Source organism: Leptopilina heterotoma, unplaced genomic scaffold (assembly GCF_015476425.1).
Source record: "Leptopilina heterotoma isolate Lh14 unplaced genomic scaffold, ASM1547642v1 Lhet_44, whole genome shotgun sequence".
NCBI classification, from domain to species: Eukaryota; Metazoa; Arthropoda; class Insecta; order Hymenoptera; family Figitidae; genus Leptopilina; species Leptopilina heterotoma.
The window spans coordinates 513,494-534,740 of record NW_025111084.1 but is presented as its reverse complement, the minus strand read 5'-3'; the positions used below and the strand labels follow the sequence as shown (position 1 = coordinate 534,740).

Below are 21,247 nucleotides of genomic sequence, written 5' to 3'. Positions count from 1 at the left end.
AAGAGTTAATTTACATTGGATTCGTTTGTAATTACAGACCGTCGCCATCGTTGAAACAAACGCAATTGGCAGTGCCGGGTGTTCCTGGAATTCCTGGAGTTACTGCCGACGAAGTCATTTCAGCTGACAGATGTAGTAATCGGGAGGATTACGTATCCACTGGTTCTTTAGCAGGTAGTATAGCCAGTGCCAGCAGTGGATTCGGCAGTCTTCCTAAGAAGAGGCCGGCACTCTTTTCTTCAGGTCATCTTACTATTTCATTTTTTTGTTGCCTTTTTATTATTTTTTAATTTTAGTTTCAATTCTTTATACTTTTCGTTTTTCTTAAATTACTGTTTCCGTTTTGCTCTTTTTTTCTCTTTTTTTTTAAATTTAGTTCAGTTTTCTATTTATTTAGTTTTTTTTCTTCAATTTTTTTTTCATTTTTTTATTCAGGTCTCGGATAGTACGAAATTTTGAAGCGATTTTTTCTACTTTTTTTTGAAAAAATTTTCCTTTTTTGACTTAGCTTTTCTAAATATTGCAACAAAACAGAACTTTTCTGTTTAGAAAATTTCCAAATTATTTTTAATGTAACATGATTCTTTAAAAAAATTACTATTTTTAAAAATTTTCCAAAAATTCTTTTAAGAACATAATTATTTCCTGCGATAATTTAAATTAGAATATTTTGAATAAAGTAATTCTCAGAATATTGTAAGCTTAATTTTTTAGGATTCAATTAACCAAAGATTTTGCAAACTTGATGGAAAGTTTGTAAAATCTTTTGTAAATTTTTCAATTATATAAAAAAAAATTAAAAATATCTATTATTCAAAAACTATTTTGGAATATTTACGCAAAAATTGATTTTAAATATTAGAATTTACAATTATTTGTTATTAGAATTTTTAGAAATTTTTAAAAATATTTTTGATTACATAATTTTGATAATTCACTTTTAATGACTTTTAAATAAAAACCACGAAGAGAATAAAATTACAGTTGTTTCAATATTATTGAAAGAAATTAAATTTTTCCTATTTAATTATATTCTTGAAGAACTTTCAAAAAAATAATTGAAAATAATAATTGATGAAGAGAGGAAATTTTGTTGATAATTGTGGAAAATAATTAAATTTCGAATCGGGTTGTAAATTTCTAGAGTTGTAAATTTTAGAAATAATTAAATTTCGAAAGGTTACGATTTGATACTAAATTGAAATTTATTTGACAAAATTAGTGAAGTTTTGTATAATTGAATTTAGAAATATCATTGAAAATTCTGGGACATACAAAATGAAATTGTGACAATTTTCATTTTAGATATTTTCGACTTTTTTTTATCTTTAAACGAATAAAGCGACTTTTTGCGAATTAAATTCAATCCGAGACCTGCTTTTTCATTTTTGTTTTGTTTTATTTATTTACTTTTATTTATTTATTTATTTATTCATTTCTTCGTTTTTATTCTTTATTTATTTTTAATTCATTCTTCATTTTTATTTACTTTTTTTAAATTTATTTCTTCATTTTTATTTTTTTTTATTTATTAATTTTTATCAATCATACTTAATCTTTGCCCATAATTTTTGCAAATCTTTTTTATTTTTCGAAAATTTTCATTCTGAACAAAAGTCTTTTTTTTTGGATTTTTTTAATTGCAAGTATCACGTCATTAAATTCGCAAAATTTCTTTCCATCGTGTTTATTTTATTTCGCTCACATTTCTTATCTCATATCAACATCAGTCTGGCCAGAGAAAGATTTTCCAAATTCACGCAAGAGATTTAAAAATATTTACACATATATAATAAATAAAGTTCTTGTATTTTTTGAAATTAAAACGAAAGAATGATACGAAATGTACGTAAATTTGTCGAATATTGTGTAAATATTTAAAAAATTGATTGAAATAGAAGAAAAGTGAAAAAAAATTTTTTTTAAATGCAAGTTAGGTCGATTCTTTTTTTCCCCATTTATACTAAAGTTGTAATTATTTCTTGTAGAATTACTGAGCGGGACGGAGCTGTACGATCCCATGACACTGAGCGAGGTCATTCCTTCAGTTCTTCCTGTAGAAGCTTCGACGGAGACTCAAGTTGAATCTGGACACTCGAGAAATAGCAGCAATACGAGTCAGTTGAGCAAAGGCTCCGGCTATGGTTCCTTGAATTCTCACAGTCAGCACAGTAGACAAAGTAGTAGTGGTGACAGTGGTCATATTAGGTAAGCGATAAAAAAAAGTCTGAAACAAATTTTTTTTTTTGTTCATGAAAACAATAAATCAGGGTATCTACTATCCGGGAAATAGCCGGGATCGAAAAATGGAATTATTTCTAAAAATTTTATTCAAATTTCGTCGAAAGAATTCAATTATTTCTAGAAACTGTAAAAAAAAACTTCTTCTCAAGAATTCAATTATTTATTTTCGAAATCAAATAAATTTAAATTTGATGAGAAAAAAGATCGGGAAAAATTAGGACAAAGTCGAGAAATAACTGGGAATTTCGTTGAACAAAAATAGTAGACACCCTGAATAATTCTTTCAATTTCAAATAGATTCTTTCAATATAATTATATTTCAATTATAGATTTAATTATAGATCATTAACGTTCTCTTTCGCGGAAAGAATATGTCCATCCTCTTATTTCTTCAAATATCTATTTTTTCCTGTAACAGTGGAAGGGTTTTGTCAGCTAATTAAGTTCAAATCTTTTCTCTCTTATTCTCTACAAAAAAAAGTATGAAAATTAGTTTTTACGGTGTTGAACTCGTCATTTATTTGCAGAATTTAACATTTTTCAGTTTTGTATTTATTTTTTTAGGTAAAATTGAATTTTGTGCAAAAAATAGAATTTATTTATTTATTAATTAGATCATGTTTAGGAATTGATCAAATAGCAAACTGAATTTTGCCAAATGTTTTTTTCTGTAAATATTTGAATTTTCATTGCATCTTCTGTTATTCTGTAACTACTAGAGATTCAAAATTATTTCTCTCTATTGTCACTGAAAGCCTCTTGAAATTATTTAATTTTAATCGAGTAATTGATTAGAATTAAAATTTTAATTAATTAGAACTAAAATTAATTTTAATTAAGAACTAAAATTAAAATTTTAATCAATTAAAATAGATTTTTTGTGGAAGAAAAAATAGTTTGTGAATTTTTTCCATTATTTAATGTCGATGTAGGTAAAAGTATTCGAAATTATTGCACAGTTGGTATAATTTTTTTTTCTTTTCTTTTTTTTTGATAGCGAACTAACCAGCTCATTAGAAACACTCAAAAAGCTATAAGTAGGTTCTTTGTAACTCTTTGAATTTGCTCTTGTTTCTTCGACACGCCCTGATTTTCATCAATGCCTAGGCCTTTATATAAAAAAAACACACATACACAAAAAATCTTACGCACATGTAATGATTGGCTTATTTCTTTATTTTCTCTCTCACTGTTTCTCTTCACTTTTTTTTCTCTCTCTTTTTTAAAAAATTCTTCTCGCACGCAAGATTAAAAAAAAACCGCTTTGATCTTTGGACATTTGTTGCGGAAGGATAAGCACCCGAGAGAATGTGTTAAGTAAATTTTTATTTAAAGTGTTTACGTTAGAAAAACTCTTTAAAAATAATTCTCTCTCAATTAAAGGAGTTAAAGGAGTTTTGAAAAAATTTGATTTTGTTTTTTTTTTTTTTTTACTGATTTTTACAGTTTATTTTTGGATGGAATTTTTACTTTTTTCCCTGATCTCTATATTGTAGTCAAAATTTAATGACTGAGACTGACTTTTTATATATTATTTTCGAAAAATTTAAATAAAATTCTTTTTAAAAAATCAATTGTAAATAATTGAAAAATTAAAAATTGAAAAATTCGGTTCAAAATTATAGGCTTTTGTTAAATAGAAATTTCAATTTTTTATAGACTGAAAAATTCGAATTCATTTTTCTATCTAGGGAAATTGAGGCGTTAAAAGAAATTCGTTAAATAGGAAAAATTTGTGATTGGGAGGTTAATTTTCAGCTCTCTTGAATGAAAAGTAGGATTATTTTTCTCTTTTTTTGCTTCCTCATAGAGGAGGGATTGTATTTTTTTTTCTCTTTGTATTTTCATCGTTTATTGATTTTTTTCTGCCAGTTTTTTTGTTCTTTTTAGTCACATTTTTCGCGTCGAACATTTTTGTTATTTCCTATACTATTCTCTTTTTTTTGTTTCGTTTTCCTAATTTTATGATTTTTTTCTGCATGCCTGAATATTGTTTGTGTTATCATCTTTATAGGTCACCTTCTTGGCCGGTTTGGGCTCCACGCCTCCCGACCCTCTCCCAAACTCAAAGTTACGAAGCCAACAATGTCGAGTCTCCCAACAATCCTATATCACCAATGCCCAATATGTCCTTAGCCATAATGGATTCACCAAATCAGTTTTGGCCCACGTCGAGTCCCCTTACTTCCAAGAAGCAAGGCGATCGACAGCAAAATCATCGTTCATCGAAAATTAAGACTCTTATTCTCGCGAATCATCATGAGAAAACTAAACCGGTGAAAAATGGAATTTCAGTAATTAATAATATAACGAGAAATAATGTTTCGAGTGGTGGTATTTTTAAAGTGCCTATTGTCACCACTGCCCATGACTTGCCACGTAATTCCACGACGCGAAAATATGAGAAAAATAATTTTAACATAACGCAAAATGATTATAATAAAAATGGAGTTAAATTGTCGGGACCAAAGCCAAAAATCAGTCAACCAAGTTGGCGTGGCTTTTCGAAAACATGCGATTTCATTGATAATAAGGGAAAGACGAGTCCTGTTTTACGATTGGCCGAACAGGCCAGAGCTGTTTCCTCTCCTGATCCACTTCACAGACCCGATAATCCTAGAGCCTCGACATTATCTGCGGCCACGACTCAGACCTTCAGGTAGGTCTCATCAAATCCACTTTAGCATTTTTTTTCGTTTAAAAAAAGAGAGAAAGAAATGAAAATTTCTTTTTTCTTTCATTTCGCTATTATTATTTTTTTTCTCATATACGTATTGCTTATATGTATTCCAATTGTTGGAAATATTTTGGTTCATTTTCTTCATCGTAGTTTTATAAGTAGATTTCAAGCTTAATTGCAAGGGTGAATGACCAAAAAAAAAAATCCACGTTTGTTTCTTTCATTTCTTCTTGAAAATCGTGGGATCGTCCATCTTTATTGGCAATTTATCATTTTGATTATATTTCTTTCTATTTGTTTTTATTGTTCTTAAAAATAGAAAATAAAACGTCTCTGTGATAATAAAAATTTTCTTTTCGCAAAAAAAATTAGCACAAAAGAGTAAATATTTGTTTCCCTATTATGCAAAACACACAATTTTTTTATTCACGAATATCAACTTCAATTTAAATAAAATTCCTAAAAAGAATATTTTTTCTATTAAATTTTTATTTAATACAATTATTTTCAAAAATTTTTAAAATTTTGATACAAAAGGGCACTGCTCGTAAATTTGTAATATAAATAAATAAAAAAATTCTGCTGAGGAATTCAATTTATTATTTTCAATACAATTAAAATTAAATTTCTCCAAGGTTTTAATAACAAATTTTTGACAGAAATTCAATTATTTTTTGCAAAATTCAATTATTTTCCATACAACTGAAATTAAATTCCTTGAAAGAATTCAATTATTATTAAAAATTTTGATACAATTATTTATAACAATTCAATTATTTTAAATACAATTTTAACTAAATTCACGGAAGAATTTTAATTTCCTTCGAAAGAATTCAATTATTTCTAGAGTTTTAAAGAATTAAAATAAAAAAAGAAAAGAATTTAAATTCTTGACAGAAATTCAATTATTTTTAAAACAATTCAATTACTGAAAAAGTTTTAATAAAATTCTTTACACAAATTCAATTATTTTCGTAAATATTAAAATTCATCGGAGGAATTCAATTATTCTCAAAAATAATAAAATTTTTCACAAAAATTCAATTATTTTCCATACAACTGAAATTAAATTCCTTGAAAGAATTCAATTATTATTAAAAATTTTGATACAATTATTTATAACAATTCAATTATTTTAAATACAATTTTAACTAAATTCACGAAATAATTTTAATTTTCTTCGCAAGAATTCAATTATTTCTAGAGTTTTAATAAAATTCTTGACAAAAATTCAATTATTTTCATAAATATTAAAATTCTTCGGAGGAATTCAATTATTTTTAATACAATTCAGATTAAATTTATCTAAAAAATTCCATTATTTTTATAACTTTTTATAAAATTCGTCGAAAGAATTTAATTATTTAAAAAAATTTTGATACAATTCTTTATAAGAATTCAATTATTTTAAAAATAATTTGAACTAAATTCTCGAAAGAATTTAAATTTTGTTCAAAAGGATTCAAATATTTCTAAAGTTTCAATAACATTTTTGACAGGAATTCAATTATTTTTGTAAATAATAAAATTACTCGCGCAAATTCAATTACTTTCAATACAATTGAAATTAAATTTCACGAATGAATTCGTTAATTTTTATAAATATACGTTATTTTATTATTAATTTTTTAAAATTATTTTCAAAAATTTTAATAAAATTCTGCTGAGGAATTCAATTATTTTCCATACAATTTTAACTAAATTTTCAGAAGAATTTTAATTTTCTTCAAAACAATTCAATTATTTCCAAAATTTATATAAAATTCTTGACAGGAAAAGAAGGTATTTTCAAAATATTTTTAAATATATTCTCGGAAGAATTAAATTTTCTTCGAAACATTTCAATTCAAAATTTCAATAAAATTTTTGACAGGAATTCAATTATTTTCTATAGAATTTTAACTATTTTTATTTTCTTCGGTTTTTTTTTCTTGCAAAGAATGTTATTGAAATTTTTGATAATAATCAAATCTTTACTAAGGATTTTATAAAAATTCTTTAAAATAATTAAATTTTCGTGAAGATTTAAATTAATTATGAAAATAGTTCAATTCTCATAAATAATTTTATCAAAATTATTTAAAGTAATTGAATTTTTGCAAAGAACTTTGTTTAAATTCTTTAAAATAATTGATTTTATGTAAAAACTTTTCTGAATTATGAAAATAATTGAAATTTAACTAAGAATTTTATTTAAACTTTCAAAAGTAAATTGAATTTCTTCGAGGAATTTAATTAAAATTGTATGGAAAATATTTCAATTCTCATAAAGAATTTAATCAAAATTTTCCAAAAATAATTGAATTTTTGCGAAGAATTATTTTTAAATTCTTTAAAATAATTAATTCCATGCAAAAACTTTTATGAATTATAAAAATAATTGTAATTTTGTTTAGAATTTTGTTAAAATTTTCAAAAATAATTAAATTATTTCTAGGAATTTAATTAAAATTGTATGGAAATTTTCGAATTTAAAATCTCGATAAAATTAACGCCTTCGTGTAAATTGTAAAATTGTCGATGACTCCTTTTTTCTGATTGTCAATATACAATATGATGAGCAATGTAAATTTATTAATATACGACGATTCATTAAGAGCGAATTATTAAAATTATTCAATCATCATTATTGTTGAAAAGTAAAGATATGACCATTAAAAGATGAACACCTTGACTGCAATTTTCATATAGATTAGATAATTAATATATTTGCAGTCGATTTCACAAGTTTTATTTTCACTCAAACAAGTGGGATTGAAATCGTTCATTTCTCTCTCTAGTATAATTTTAATTACGTACGCGTTTTGCCCTCGAACAAACAATCTCAGTGCTAAATCACACGGAGATTTATCGAGGCAATTGGAAAAAAACGAACGGAAATAAATTTCTATTTTGAATATTGACAAACATTTTTTTTTGCGAAAAAGTTTTCATTATTTATTTATTTATTTATTTCAATTTAAAACAAAATTTTTATTACGATGAAAAGAACGGGAATAAATATTGACAAACAAATTTTTTTTGTTGCGAAAATGGAATATTTATTTTTATTTATTTATTTGTTTTCTTATTTTTTATTTATTTCAATTTGAAAAAACATTTTTGTTATGATAAAAAAAAAAGATAAATAAATCTGTTTTGAATGTTGACAAAATAAATTTTTATTTTTGCGAAAATGGAAATTTATATTTTTTTTCTGGTCTTTTTTATTTATTTAAGTTTAAAAAACATTTTCATTACAATGAGTTACAATTAGTAATGAAATTAAGTTTTATTATGAAAAGAACTTGTCACTGAGGCGTTTTTATAGAAATTGATTCATTTATGAAAATCGAAAGAAATATTTGATGAATGATATACTTGCATGTTGTTTTACTATTTTTACATCTGCTTGATTCAATATTATCATAATTGCATTTATTGCTTACAGCTTCCATCGAATATTTTCAAATATTCCCATTTGCTTTCAATTTCTCTTCCGACTTTTTTTTTCTTAATGAAAATAATATTTTAGTAGATTCAAATAAAAAAGTTCGTTTTTACATCTCGGATTGAATAAAATTTTTAAATTTTATTTAAGTGAAACGAATTATTTGAATGTAATGAAATTACATTGTTAGAAATTTTTTATTACTTGTAACAATTTTTATGGAATATTTTTTTTGTGGTTATTTTATTCTGAAATATGCGAAGAGAACGTTTTGTAAAATTTTTTTTTTTACAATAATTATTATAGAAAATTGTACAAAAAATATTTTAGGGAGGCTATCTTTGATCGCTCTACTGTTTGGTTTTCGTAATTATTTTTTTCTCTTTTGGTATCAAATAGAATTCCAGATTTATGTAAAAATTATTTGTATCTCAAATACATGTTTCGCTTATTGCTTGAATTTCAACGTTTCAAGCTTGCCAAAAAAAATAAGTGCAGTTTGAAATTTGCTCTAACTATATTCATTGTGTGAATAAGAAAAAAGATGTTTAGCCAGGATCGTTGATTGCTTCCCTTTTGGATCCATAATATTTTTGGCATTGTCCAGTGTTGCTAGGTCGTATTTTATTTATTTCTTTCCACTCATTTCATTGTCATGTTAATTTTTTTTACGAATCTTTCTTTTATAAAATATATAAAATTCTTCTGCTTTATTTTATTTTATAAAAGTCAGATTTTATTCTGTAAATTTTCTTCTAAATTTCCATTGGGTTTACATTTAAAAATTCGATGTTAAATTTGTTTCGAAAAAAATGGTGTAAACAAAGAAAAAAGAATATTGATGAGAAATTTTGGAAAAATAAATGCATGACGGAAAAAGTGGAATTGTGAATTGTTTGGGGAATTTTTTTGGAGACATTTAGCAACACTTGTCAGAAGAAAAAGAAGAAATAGGATTGCCACAAAAAATTATTTTTGTTTTTCCCTGATTTCCAGATAGAATTTTGATTTTTTCCCTGAACTCAAAGAATATTCTGTGATTTACTCTAAAAATGATTGGATACTCAATAAAAATGTTCCAATAAATTTATTTAAAAATTTCTATAATTGTGAAATAATTCAAAAACATCAATGACTTCTTTTAGAATTCAAAACTATTGAAATTCAATGAATTGTAAGAATCTTGTTACTGTTAGTTCTTCAAAATTATGTTCATGACTCGAAATTAATTATTTTCTAGAATTTTGAAAAATTATTTTCAATACAATTTTTATTAAATTCTTCGAAAGAATTCAATTATTTTTAAAAATGTTGATTTAATTCTTTATAAGAATTCAATTATTTTTATAAATCAAAAAATTATTTACAGAAATTTAATTATTTTCGAAAATTAAAGGAAAATTCTTGTTAAAAATTCAATTATCTTCATAAATAACAAAATTCCTCTGAGAAATCTAATTATTTTCATAAACAGCCAAATTTTTTCGCAGGTTGGAATTCGATTATCTTGAAAAATAAAAAATATTCTTTACAAAACTTCAATTCTTTCAAAAATTTTAATAAAATTCTTGACTGAAATTCAATTATTTTTGTAAATAATAAAATTCTTCGAGGGAATTCAATTATTTTAATTACAATTTTAACTAAATTCAAAAAAAAAATTTTAATTCTGTTCGAAAGAATTCAATTATTTTTGACAGGAATTCAATTATTTTCATAAATAATAAAATTACTCGCAAGAATTCAATTAATTTTAATTCCTTAAAAGAACTTAATTATTGTTATGGATTTTTATAAAATTCGTTAAAAGAATTCAATTATTTTCAAAAATTTTGATAGAATTCTTTATAAGAATTCAATTATTTTCAATACAATTTTAATTAAATTCACGAAAAAATTTTAATTTTCTTTGAAAGAATTTATTCAATTGTTTAAAAAAAATTTAATAAAATTCTGCTGATGAATTCAATTATTTTCAATACAATTAAAATTAAATTTCTCGAAAGAATTCCATTATTTTTATAAATTTTTATAAAACTCGTCGATAAAATTCAATTATTTTCAAAGTTTGAATAAAATTCTTGCCAGGAATTTAATTATTTCCAATACAATTAAAATTAAATTTCTCGAAAGAATTAAATTATTTTTATAAATTTATAAAATAATTGAAATCTCGTGAACAATTAAATTCTTCCGAAGAATTTTTTGAATTTTTTGAATTTAACCGATTATGTTAATGATTGTAATTAATAATAAATCTCTACACTAATATTAATAATAATATTATTGTTGAATTTTATTAAAATTACTCTAAGAATTTTATTACATTTTTTAAAAGTAATTGAGTTCTTTTTTGAAATTTTATTAAAATTCTTATGAAAATAACTAAATTCATGCCAAGAAATTTATTATTTACAAAAATAATTGGATTTCTTTCAAGAATTTTATTAAACTTTGTCAATAATTGCATTGTTTTGAAAAAAATTAAATTCTTTCAAGAATTTAGTTAAAATTGTATTGAAAATAATTGAATTCCTCCAAAGAATTATAATATTTACGAAAATAATTGAATTTCTGTTAAGAATTTTATTTAAATCTTCGGCAATAATTGAATTGTTTCGAAAAAAAAAATTTAATTCTTTCGAGAATTTAGTTCAAATTGTATTGAAAATAATAGAATTCCTTCGAGGAATTTTTTTTATTTACGAAAATAATTGAATTCCTGGCAAGAATTTTATTAAAACTTGTCAATAATTGAATTAATTCAAATAAACTATTCTCGGAAGTAGAAAAAAATTTATGGTTTTTTACTAGAATTCGTGATAATTTCAAAATTTATAAGTCAAACAAAAAAAACACAAAAATTCAGAATTTTCTTATGAATTCTAAAAATTGACCGATTTTCCTGTATATTCAATAAAATTTCCTGACTTTTCCTGAATTCCCTGACCAATTCTAATTTTCTTGACTTTTCCCTGAATTTCCTAGCCAATTCTACTTTTTCTGACTTTTCCCTGAATTTCTTGACTTTCCTGACCGGTGGCAATCCTGAGAAAGTATTTTTTTCTTCTTTTTCCTGTCTGGATCTGACTGAAGAGCTTTTTAGTTAGGAGAGCTTTAAATCCTTGCAGGGGCATTGGCGGAGGTCACCGGAAGTTGCTGGACGGAGCGGGAGGCAAGTTAGCCACGGTCGCCACCAGCCCAGACTCAGAGGAGTCTTCGTTAGCAGTTCCAGAAGTCGCGATTGCCAATGCGCAGCAACGAAACAGCATTACCCCACCGTCAGTCCTTGCTTTTGTTTGTGTTACCTGTCTTTTTTTTTCTTCTTCTTTTCTGCTTAGTCGCAAAATCCATTTTGCCATTTGAAATCCTACAAATAAAAGCTTAATTAAATTTAAATTTCATGAAGTTCGACCCATTGACACACAATATCATTAAAAAAAAAAGTAAAATTATTCATGAGAAATAACTAAAATTTAACTAAAATATCGGAGGAATCTTAATCTTCCTCGAAACAATTCAATTATTTTCAAAGTTTTAATAACATTTTTGACAGGAATTCAATTATTTTGATAAAAAACAAAAATTCAATTATTTTCCATACAACTTAAATTAAATTCCTAGAAAGAATTCAATTATTTTCAAAAAATTTGATACAATTATTTATAATAATTCAATTATTTTACATACAATTTTAACTTAATTCCAAAAAAGAATTTAATTTGTTTTTATACAATTCAATTATTAACAAAGTTTTAATAAAATTCTTGACAGAAATTCAATTATTTTCGTAAATAATAAAATTCTTCGGAAGAATTCAATTATTTTTAATAAAATTTAAATTAAATCCCTAAAAAGAATTCCATTATTTTTATATATTTTTATTATATTCTTCGAAAGAATTCAATTATTTAAAAAAATTTATTAAATTCTTTTTGAGAATTGACATATTTTTAATACAATTTTAATTGAAATCCCCGAAAAATTCAATTATTTTCGAAAATTTTAATAAAATTCTCAGCAAGATTTCAATTATTTTTTTAATTTATAAAAATTTTCTCATGAATTTAATTATTTTAAAGAATTTTAATAAAATTTTTTACAGAAATTCAATAACTAAATTTACAAAATGAATTTAAATTTACTTCGAAAGAATTCAATTGTATTTTCACAAATTTAAATTCAATTCTGCTGAGAAATTATATTTTATTATTATAATAATTTTATATAATTATATAATATATATAATTATTATTATTATTATTATTTTATATTTTATATAATTTTGCTATGAAATTATAATTAAAAAAAATTGTTTTCTTTGATGGATATGTTTGTGGATCGATTTTCTTTAATTTATTTCTAATAAATAAAAATAGATTTTGTGACTTCTTTCTCTTGAATAAATTGAAAAATTTTAATTCGAGTTTAATTGCAAATGGACTTTTAGCGAATTCGCAAAACGCTTTCACTTTTATAAAAGAAAACATTGCATGTTTTGCTTTACTCTGCGTTTGGTGATAAACTTTAGTTTCTATCTTTTTTATTTTTGTTAGTTTTATTTCTTTTCTATTTTGGCATGTTTATTTTGCATTGTTATTCATTGGAATATTTTAGTCACACATCTTTTTTCTTTTGTAACATTTTATATTTTGCAGCTTTTTTATTTATTTTACTTTTTACATTTATTTTCATTTCTTTTCTATTCTTTTTTCATTTTTGAATTTTCTTTTGTAATTTTGTTTCGTCTAGAATTTTTAATTTCTTTTATTTTTCAATTCTTTTAACAGATTTCGTATTGCTTTCTTTATTTATTTTTATTATTATTATTATTATTATTATTATTTATTATTATTTTTATCATTATTGTTTATTATTATTTTTATTGAATACTTTATTAAATATTAAATAATTTAAATAAAATTTTTGATAAAATTGATTTATTTGATAATTTTTTAGGAGTAATTGAAGAGATAATAATTTATAGGGGAAATTAAGACTAAGAAAATTAATTAACAATATAATAAAGTTAAGAAAATAAATTGGAATTTCTTAATCGGAGAGCGTGAGTGTGATGTGAATAATATTGTTGATGATGAATTTAGAAAATTTATTAATGTTTGGAAATTATTTACAGGAATCCTTCGGGTGGTTCTGGACTCAGTGAGACTGGGTCTTTAGATCGAGCAAAAGCGGCGCTCGAACGGCGAAAAAAGGCTGAAGATAGTACGGGAAATCCAATTTTGTGCAGGGTTGAGGTCACGAGACCAAATCCTGATTCATTAATAGACGAATTGCTGAAAGCAACGAATCTTGAACAGTCGTCCTTGGAGAGTAAAGAGAGTATGTTTATTTTTAATATTATATTAATCACTTCATCTAGAGAAATTATTTACGTTTTCTTCGAAGTAAAATTAAATTAATTATTTAAAAAATAATTAAATTAATTAAAATTAATTTCCTATCATCACTTTTGGTCAAAGTTCAAATTTTTACTCATTCAGATTCATTTTGATTCAGATTTATTATTTACTTCTTTCATAGAATAGGTTTTCTAGAATAAATAATAATAGTTAATAAGTGAAGTAACATTTGTCAGTTTTGTAATAAAAAAAAAAATTTCCTTTTAGCATCGGGACTACAATTATTTATAACAAAGGATGGACGAACAGCGCTAGGGACACACGAAGTCAAGAACCAAATGCCAGGAGGCTTTAAGCAAGTGGTCATGGAAGAAAACAACAGGTAACACGAAGTTACGATGTCACGTCGACATTATCCAAGACAAACCTCCTCTGCGTTCTCATTAGCGCTAGTACCAGAGCTCGTTTACGAAGCTTGCGAGCCACGGTAGTAAAAAATGGGAACGACGCACTAAAGCTGAAAAAAAGAAAGAAAAGAAAAAAAATTCATTTAGACTTCGACTCAAATGACGCCACTTGTTAAATATTTTAGACTATAGCCCATGCGGTATTTGGCTTTTTCTCAAACTGGCCTCACTTTTTGCTTCTCATATTCACTTGTTCTCAAGAAAAAGGAAAAAGAAATGCATTTATACTTTTCCATAAATAAGAAACTCGTCTCTTATTTTTACGAAATAGGAAAATAGTTTTCATCGAAAAAGGTTTCCACAAAAAAAGTGACAGAAATAATGGACCATAGACAGTATTCGAATAATGTGTTCAGTTAAATTCAGTTTCGAATTTAACAAATTTAGCTTGAATCTTTTGAACGGTTTCAGTTTTTTCCAATGAATTTCAATTTTCAATTTATAATTTAGAATTTAGATTTTTTTTATAAATTTTTCTAAATTAGTTTAAATTTAAATTAATTAGTTTTTTGTGAATTAGTCGCGAATTTTTCTAAAGTTTATAGTTTACATTCAAATTAAAAATAAAATATACTTTTTTTTAGTGTTGAATACGATTTTCAGAAGTGAGGTTTCGTTTAAATTTCCACAACGAAGCTTCATCGATGCTTAAAAAAAAGGCTCGTAATAAAAAAAACAGACTAACAAATTGGCGTAGAGAGTCGAAAGTCAGTTTTTTTTCCTGTTAATGGAGTAAAAGAAAAAAATGGAAATAATAATAAATCATGTAAATACGAAAAAAAAGCAGAAAAATGATAAATACTGCTTTTAGTTAGAAAAACAAAAAAAAAATCCCATGACGTGAGAGACACGCATATACCTATTTTCTTCCGCGAAATCGAAGCACAAGAATTTTCGTTGTGCTTCTAATAATGGAGCATTAGTCAATAATTAGTCGAGATATTAAAACTGTTAATGAGAGATGATTAGTTATTCAAAAAAAAGAAAAGAAAATTAACGAATCACGACGTGGTCGGATGTAAAAGAAACTTATAAAGACGTTAACTAATGTCGATGCTGCGAGTGCACCAACATTTTTCTTTCCTAATTTTTTATTTTTAATTCTCGCACTCACGAAGAAAATTTTCTTCGTTTTTTTTATTTTTAATGAAATAGTTTTTTTTCAATTCTTTGAATTAAATTCAGGGTTGCCACAAAAAATTAATTTTGTTTTTCCCTGACTTTTCCCTGATTTCTAGATAAAATTTTCACTTTTTACCTGAAACCAAAAGAATATTCTTGATTTGACAACATTTTTATCACGAATTCAATTACATTCTCACAAATAATGAAATTCTTCGCTCAAATTCGAAATATTTTCAAAATCTACTATTTTAATAAAATTTCTCAAAAAAATGCAATTATTTAAAAAAATATAAATAAAATTCAATTATTTTCATACATAAAAATATTATTTACAAGATTTCAATTATTTAAAAAAATGTAATAAAAATTTTGTGCAAGACTTCAATTATTTTCAAAATCTACTATTTTAATAAAATTTCTCAAAAAAATTCAATTATTTAAGAAAAATATAATAAAATTCGATGTAAGAATTCAATTATTTTTCATAAATAAAAATATTATTTACAAGATTTCAATTATTTAAAAAAAATGTAATAAAAATTCAGTACAAGACTTCAATTATTTTCAAAATCTACTATTTTAATAAAATTTCTCAAAAAATTCAATTATTTAAGAAAAATATAATAAAATTCGATGTAAGAATTCAATTATTTTTCATAAATAAAAATATTATTCACAAGATTTCAATTATTTAAAAAAAATGTAATAAAAATTAATTGCAAGACTTCAATTGTTTTCCTAAATACTTAATAAAATTCCTCATAGGATTTTAATTATTACAATTTAAAGTAAATTTATTGAAAAACATAATTAATTTCAAAAAGATTATTAAAATTTTTCGAAGGATATTAATTGAACAATTATCAATTATTTTTAATAATTTTTTGCGAAAGTTTCTAGAGAATTTTTAAATCCATTTGTTTACAATTCAATTATTTAAGTATAAAAATAAATAATTTACTGAATAATTGAATGTTTCTCAAAATTGAATTTTTATAAAAAACTTTATTAACAAATTTAAAAATAGGTAATTGAATTTTTTCCATGAATTTTGAAAACATTTTCAAGAATAATTACATTTTTCGAGGAATTTGGTTAAAATTGTATTAAAAATAATATTGAAATTGTATGATGAGTTTTATTAGTCATAACAATAATTGAATCTCTGTAAAAAAAATTATTATTTATGAAAATAATTGAATTATTATGAATTTATATAAAAAATGTGTAAATAGTGAAATTGCTGTGAAAATTTTAAAAATAATTGAATTCGTTACACTTATTTTATTGAAATTTAATTAAAAATAAATGAATTCCTGAGAAGAATTTTGTTAACTATGAAAATAATTGAATTCTTGTGAAAATGTTTATTAAAATTTTTGAAAATAATTGAAGTTTTCTAAGGAATATTATTATTTATGAAGATAATCCAATTCCAGTCAAGAATTTTATTGAAACTTATTAAAATAATTGACTTTATGCAAATAATTGAATTCCTGGCAAAAATGTTATTAAAACTTTGGAAATAATTGAATTGTTTCGAAGAAGATTAAAATTCCTCCGAATTTTGTAAAAATTAAATTAAATTAAAAATAATTCAATTCATATACATTAAAAAAATTAAATATAACTAATTATGAATCCTGCAAATTTAATTTTTTGCTGTACTTTAATAAAAATCTCTGACTTTTCCCTGATTTTTTCTTGAATTCCCTGATTTCCCTGACCTGTGGCAATCCTGTAAATTTTTGCGAATACTTTTTTTTTGTTGTGGATTTTTTTGTCAATTTTTCTTTGTTCTCATTCAATTTTTCTCTTTTTGTGTCTAAACTTCCAACACTTTGATTTCATTGCGGTTTTATGCTCAAATCGTAATACTTCAAAGAACCGCGGTCTGATTTATTTTTTCTGAAAATATGCACACACAAACAAATAATGTAATTTGCAAAGAAAAAAAAAAATAGAAAATGAAGTGCCAATTGAAAAAGGGAATCTACGTATTATTGTTACAATTGGGATAATTTTGGAACAGACTCAGTATTTTTTTTTCTTTTTTAATTAGAAAAAAGACACTTTTTTTTAACAAAAGAATTTATGTTTGACATTTTCTTTTTTAAATATCACGAGAGTTTATTATAAAAACTTGTATAAAAAATTTTATTTCTAGAAAAATTGAAATTATTTTGAAAAACAAAAAATATAGACTCCCGTAAATATTGGTAGAGAGAAAAAAATAAAATTTAACATTCGATTTAATCGAGTTTTCCATAAAGAAAACCTGGGATTTTTGGTTGGTGCAACCGACTGTTTAAATAGCAGTTTGTAAATATAGTGTAGTAACTGTTATGTAGCTAAGTGGCTGGTGTTTATAAGGTTAATTTATGTACCAGTACCTAATTTAAGAAAACGATAAATTCTTTTAGTTTTCCTCAGGAGAAAAAATTTATTTTTGAACGAATTTATTGATCTGAGTCAATCTAAATATAAAATTTCAATTGGATATAAAATGAAAAAAATAAAAAAATCATTACAAAATAACAAACAAAAAACTCAACAAACTCAAGTAAAAGAGTAAAAAACGAACTGATAAAATCGAAAAAAAATTTGTAAAATTATTAGACAGAGAATTAGAATATAATTGGATTATGTTATCGATTAGAAATGTATTTATAATTTCTCCCCTAGAATAATTGAACGTGTATTATTATTAATTAGACTAATTGAAATTATAATTAATGAAATAATGAAAATTACAGTCTTAGAATAATTAGTATTAAATAATAAATAAATACTTTTACTTTTATAATCCAGATAATCTGGAAAACCGTTTTTCTCTTCGTAGAAGAGATTTTTATCGATTCTCTTGAAAATGAGTCTAAGACTTTTTTTAATTTGAAAAAGAATAATGTTTTTTTTTCTCTACGAAAAATCTTAAATAGGTACTGGGACGTTCACCTTATATATTTTCTTCGTACTTGCAAATCTGTATTGCTGTGTTGGTATGATATTTTAATGAAAAGTGTTTGAGAGAGAGAAAGAGATAATGTGAAAAATGTTAATAAAAGTGATACCTCGCGAAAAATTGTTATCAAAATGAGTGTCAATCGAATGTGTGGCTACTTCCAGAGTCTCAGGATTTGAAAGACAAAAAAATTAAAAGGAATAAAATTGAAATTAACTTTTATATTTTTTATTTTTTGACTGAAAATTTTTATTTACTCTTTATTTTTTATTAAGTTTAATTTTTGTTTTTAAATCTTTTGAAGTTTAAAATTAATGAAATTTTAATTTAATGATAAAAAATACGAAAAATTAATTAAACCAAATTCTTTTCAATTGAAAATATTTTTTTTTTATATTACTTCTAATTTATTTCATTTACAATTTTGAATTTGTAAATAATTTAATTTTTATAAAGAAATTTATTAAAAACTTTCAAAATAATTGAATTTTTATAAAGAAATTTGTCCGAATCTTTCAAAATAATTGAATTCTTCTAAAGAAATTTGTCAAAATTTTTCAGAATAATTAAATTTCTTGCGAAAAATTTTAATTAAAATCTCTAAAAATAAGTTAATTCTTACAAGAAATTTAATTAAAATAATATTAAGAATATTATTAATTCTTATAAAGAGTTTTATCAAAATTTTTGAAAATAATTAAATTTTTTTCAGTTTTATTACGATTTTTTTTAAATAATTGAATTCTTTCGAGACATTTCTCGAAAAAGTTATGAAAATAATTGAAATCTTGGTAAGAATTTTAGTAAAATTGTCTTAAAAATAAGAGAATTCTTAATCAAGAATTTTGCCAAAATTTTTCAAAATAATTGAATTTCTGCAAACAATTTTATTATTTAGGAAAAGAATTAATTTTTTTCAATGTATTTTATTAAATTTTTTTCTTATAAAGAATTTTATTGAAATTCTTCGAAATAATAACATTTTTGCGAAGAATTTTATTTAAATTCTTGTAAATAATTAAATTCCTGTCAACAAATTTTACAAATTATAAAAATATAATTGAAATCTTGCTGAGAATTTTATTAAAATTTCGAAAATAATTGAATTTCTTCGAGGAATTCAATTAAAATTGTATGGAAAATATGTCAATAATTCTCATAAAGAAGTTAATCAAAATTTTTCAAAATAATTGAATTCTTTTGAGAAAATTTATTAAAAAAAATTGAATTCCTGCGAACAATTTTACTAAAGTTTATGAAAAAATAAATAATTAAAATAATAATTAGTAAATCATTTAATAATTAATTTTATTTTTAATTATGTATCTAAAATTATTCCAAAATTGAAATTTGAAAATAATTTTTTTTTTAATTTGTAATAAACGATAATAATCAGATTTTACAATGCTTTTGACTGTTTATAATTTAAATGACAGTGTTATAAGTTTTATAATGAAAATGCAAATTGAGATTTAAAAAATCCACTGTATAATTATTTCAAAAATTATGAAAAATTCAAATAAATTATTTTATTATTATTATTAATTAATTAAAAATTTGATTTTAATTAAAAATGTGTGAATATAACTTTTACACACGATTGTGTTCAAAATTGAAAATTTTATTAAAATTGAAGTTTTTATTAAAACTCAGTTTTTCATAAAATTAAAAATTTTTATTGAATATTAAATTTTTAATGATTTTTTCTTAATTTTTCTGGAAAGTCAGTTTTTTTTCTCTCTCTTTCTAAATAATTTTTTCCACACAAATTCCTGAGACTCTACAATTTGTTCATGCCAAATTCGATTTGTGTGCGATGCAAATTATTTTTTCAATAGTCGTGAGTTTCTTATTTATATTTATGGAGCGATGGGGGGACGAAAAAAAAGAAGAAGAAAATGTTTACTGATGTCCATATTACTAGTGTGTTAATTGCGCGATCGCGACAATTTTTAATTTATTTTAGGAGAGAATAGTTGCGCGCAGGGAACATGGAATGATTCCTCTTTTTGTACATTATAATGTATAATGAAAGTAAACAGAATAATAATGAGAGTTAAAAATATTTTCCTTTTTGTACGCCAAGATCTGAATACTTTGATAAAGAAACGTATTTATTATTATTCTCAATGTTATTTTATACGAACACCAAAAATTTTTTTTTTAATTGAGCCGCAGGGCAAATAAAATATGAAATCGATTTTTAAAAATTTTTAATACTTTTTTTTTAAAGAATATAAATGTTTTTTTTCCATTGAATTTTTTTTTTCTAAAATTTTTTTATTTCATTAAAATTAAAAGAAAATTTTATCTTTAGATTTTATTTATCCTTGTAAAAATAAGTAGAATTATAAATTATTTTTACAGTTGATTTTGTTTTTTTATTTTTGAAAACAAAAATTGCGTTTCTCTCTCATTGTTGCTTTCTGATAAAAAAAAAATAGTCTTTTGTTACAAAAAAAAAACATTTTTTGACACAAGAGACAATTGAAGATATTATTGTTGTGATATTTTACAATGTATTATCAAAATGTATTGTATTACTTTTACTTAGAACGTGTGCCCAAAAAAATAAGAAAAGTTTAAAAAAAAAGTATTGTACGTACATGTTCGGGCTGATTTCTATAATTTACTGTTGTTGACTATTCGTTTTATCTATTATGTAAAAAAAAACATCGCAAACTTCCATGTGCTGATAAAAAAAAACATGAAAATCAAATGAAACTTTTATCTCTTTTTTTTTGCAATATATACCTCATTTTGAAAAATTACTGTTTTTCATTTTAATTTGCAAAATAATAAAAACGAAAAATATTGTCATTAAAATATATTTTAATATTTTTAGTCTTTGAAAATTTGAAAATTTCAGAATATTTGAAAGTTTTAGTAATTAAATTTTTATATATTTTAAAAATATATTGTTTGCTGTGTATGTGGAGAATAAAAAAAATACACTCTCACATTTTTTCACTTTTA

General features: G+C 23.0%; 1 protein-coding gene across 5 annotated transcripts in view; it reads left to right on the top strand.

The window, feature by feature from the left end:
• The window catches only part of LOC122506813, a 65,500-nt gene extending 49,897 nt beyond the window's left edge, over positions 1–15,603 (top strand). For 3 of the 5 annotated variants that reach the window (XM_043619146.1, XM_043619148.1, XM_043619147.1), the window contains 6 exons: positions 38–243; positions 1,989–2,208; positions 4,259–4,903; positions 11,486–11,635; positions 13,492–13,697; positions 13,985–15,602. In XM_043619146.1, coding sequence (XP_043475081.1) covers positions 38–243; positions 1,989–2,208; positions 4,259–4,903; positions 11,486–11,635; positions 13,492–13,697; positions 13,985–14,103 — 1,546 coding nt within the window. In that variant the 3' untranslated portion in view covers positions 14,104–15,602. Of the gene's footprint in view, positions 1–37; positions 244–1,988; positions 2,209–4,258; positions 4,904–11,485; positions 11,636–13,491; positions 13,698–13,984 lie in introns of all 5 variants that reach the window. The other 2 variants (XM_043619149.1, XM_043619151.1) reach the window with 2 other exon arrangements.
• Positions 15,604–21,247: the final 5,644 nt, after the last annotated feature.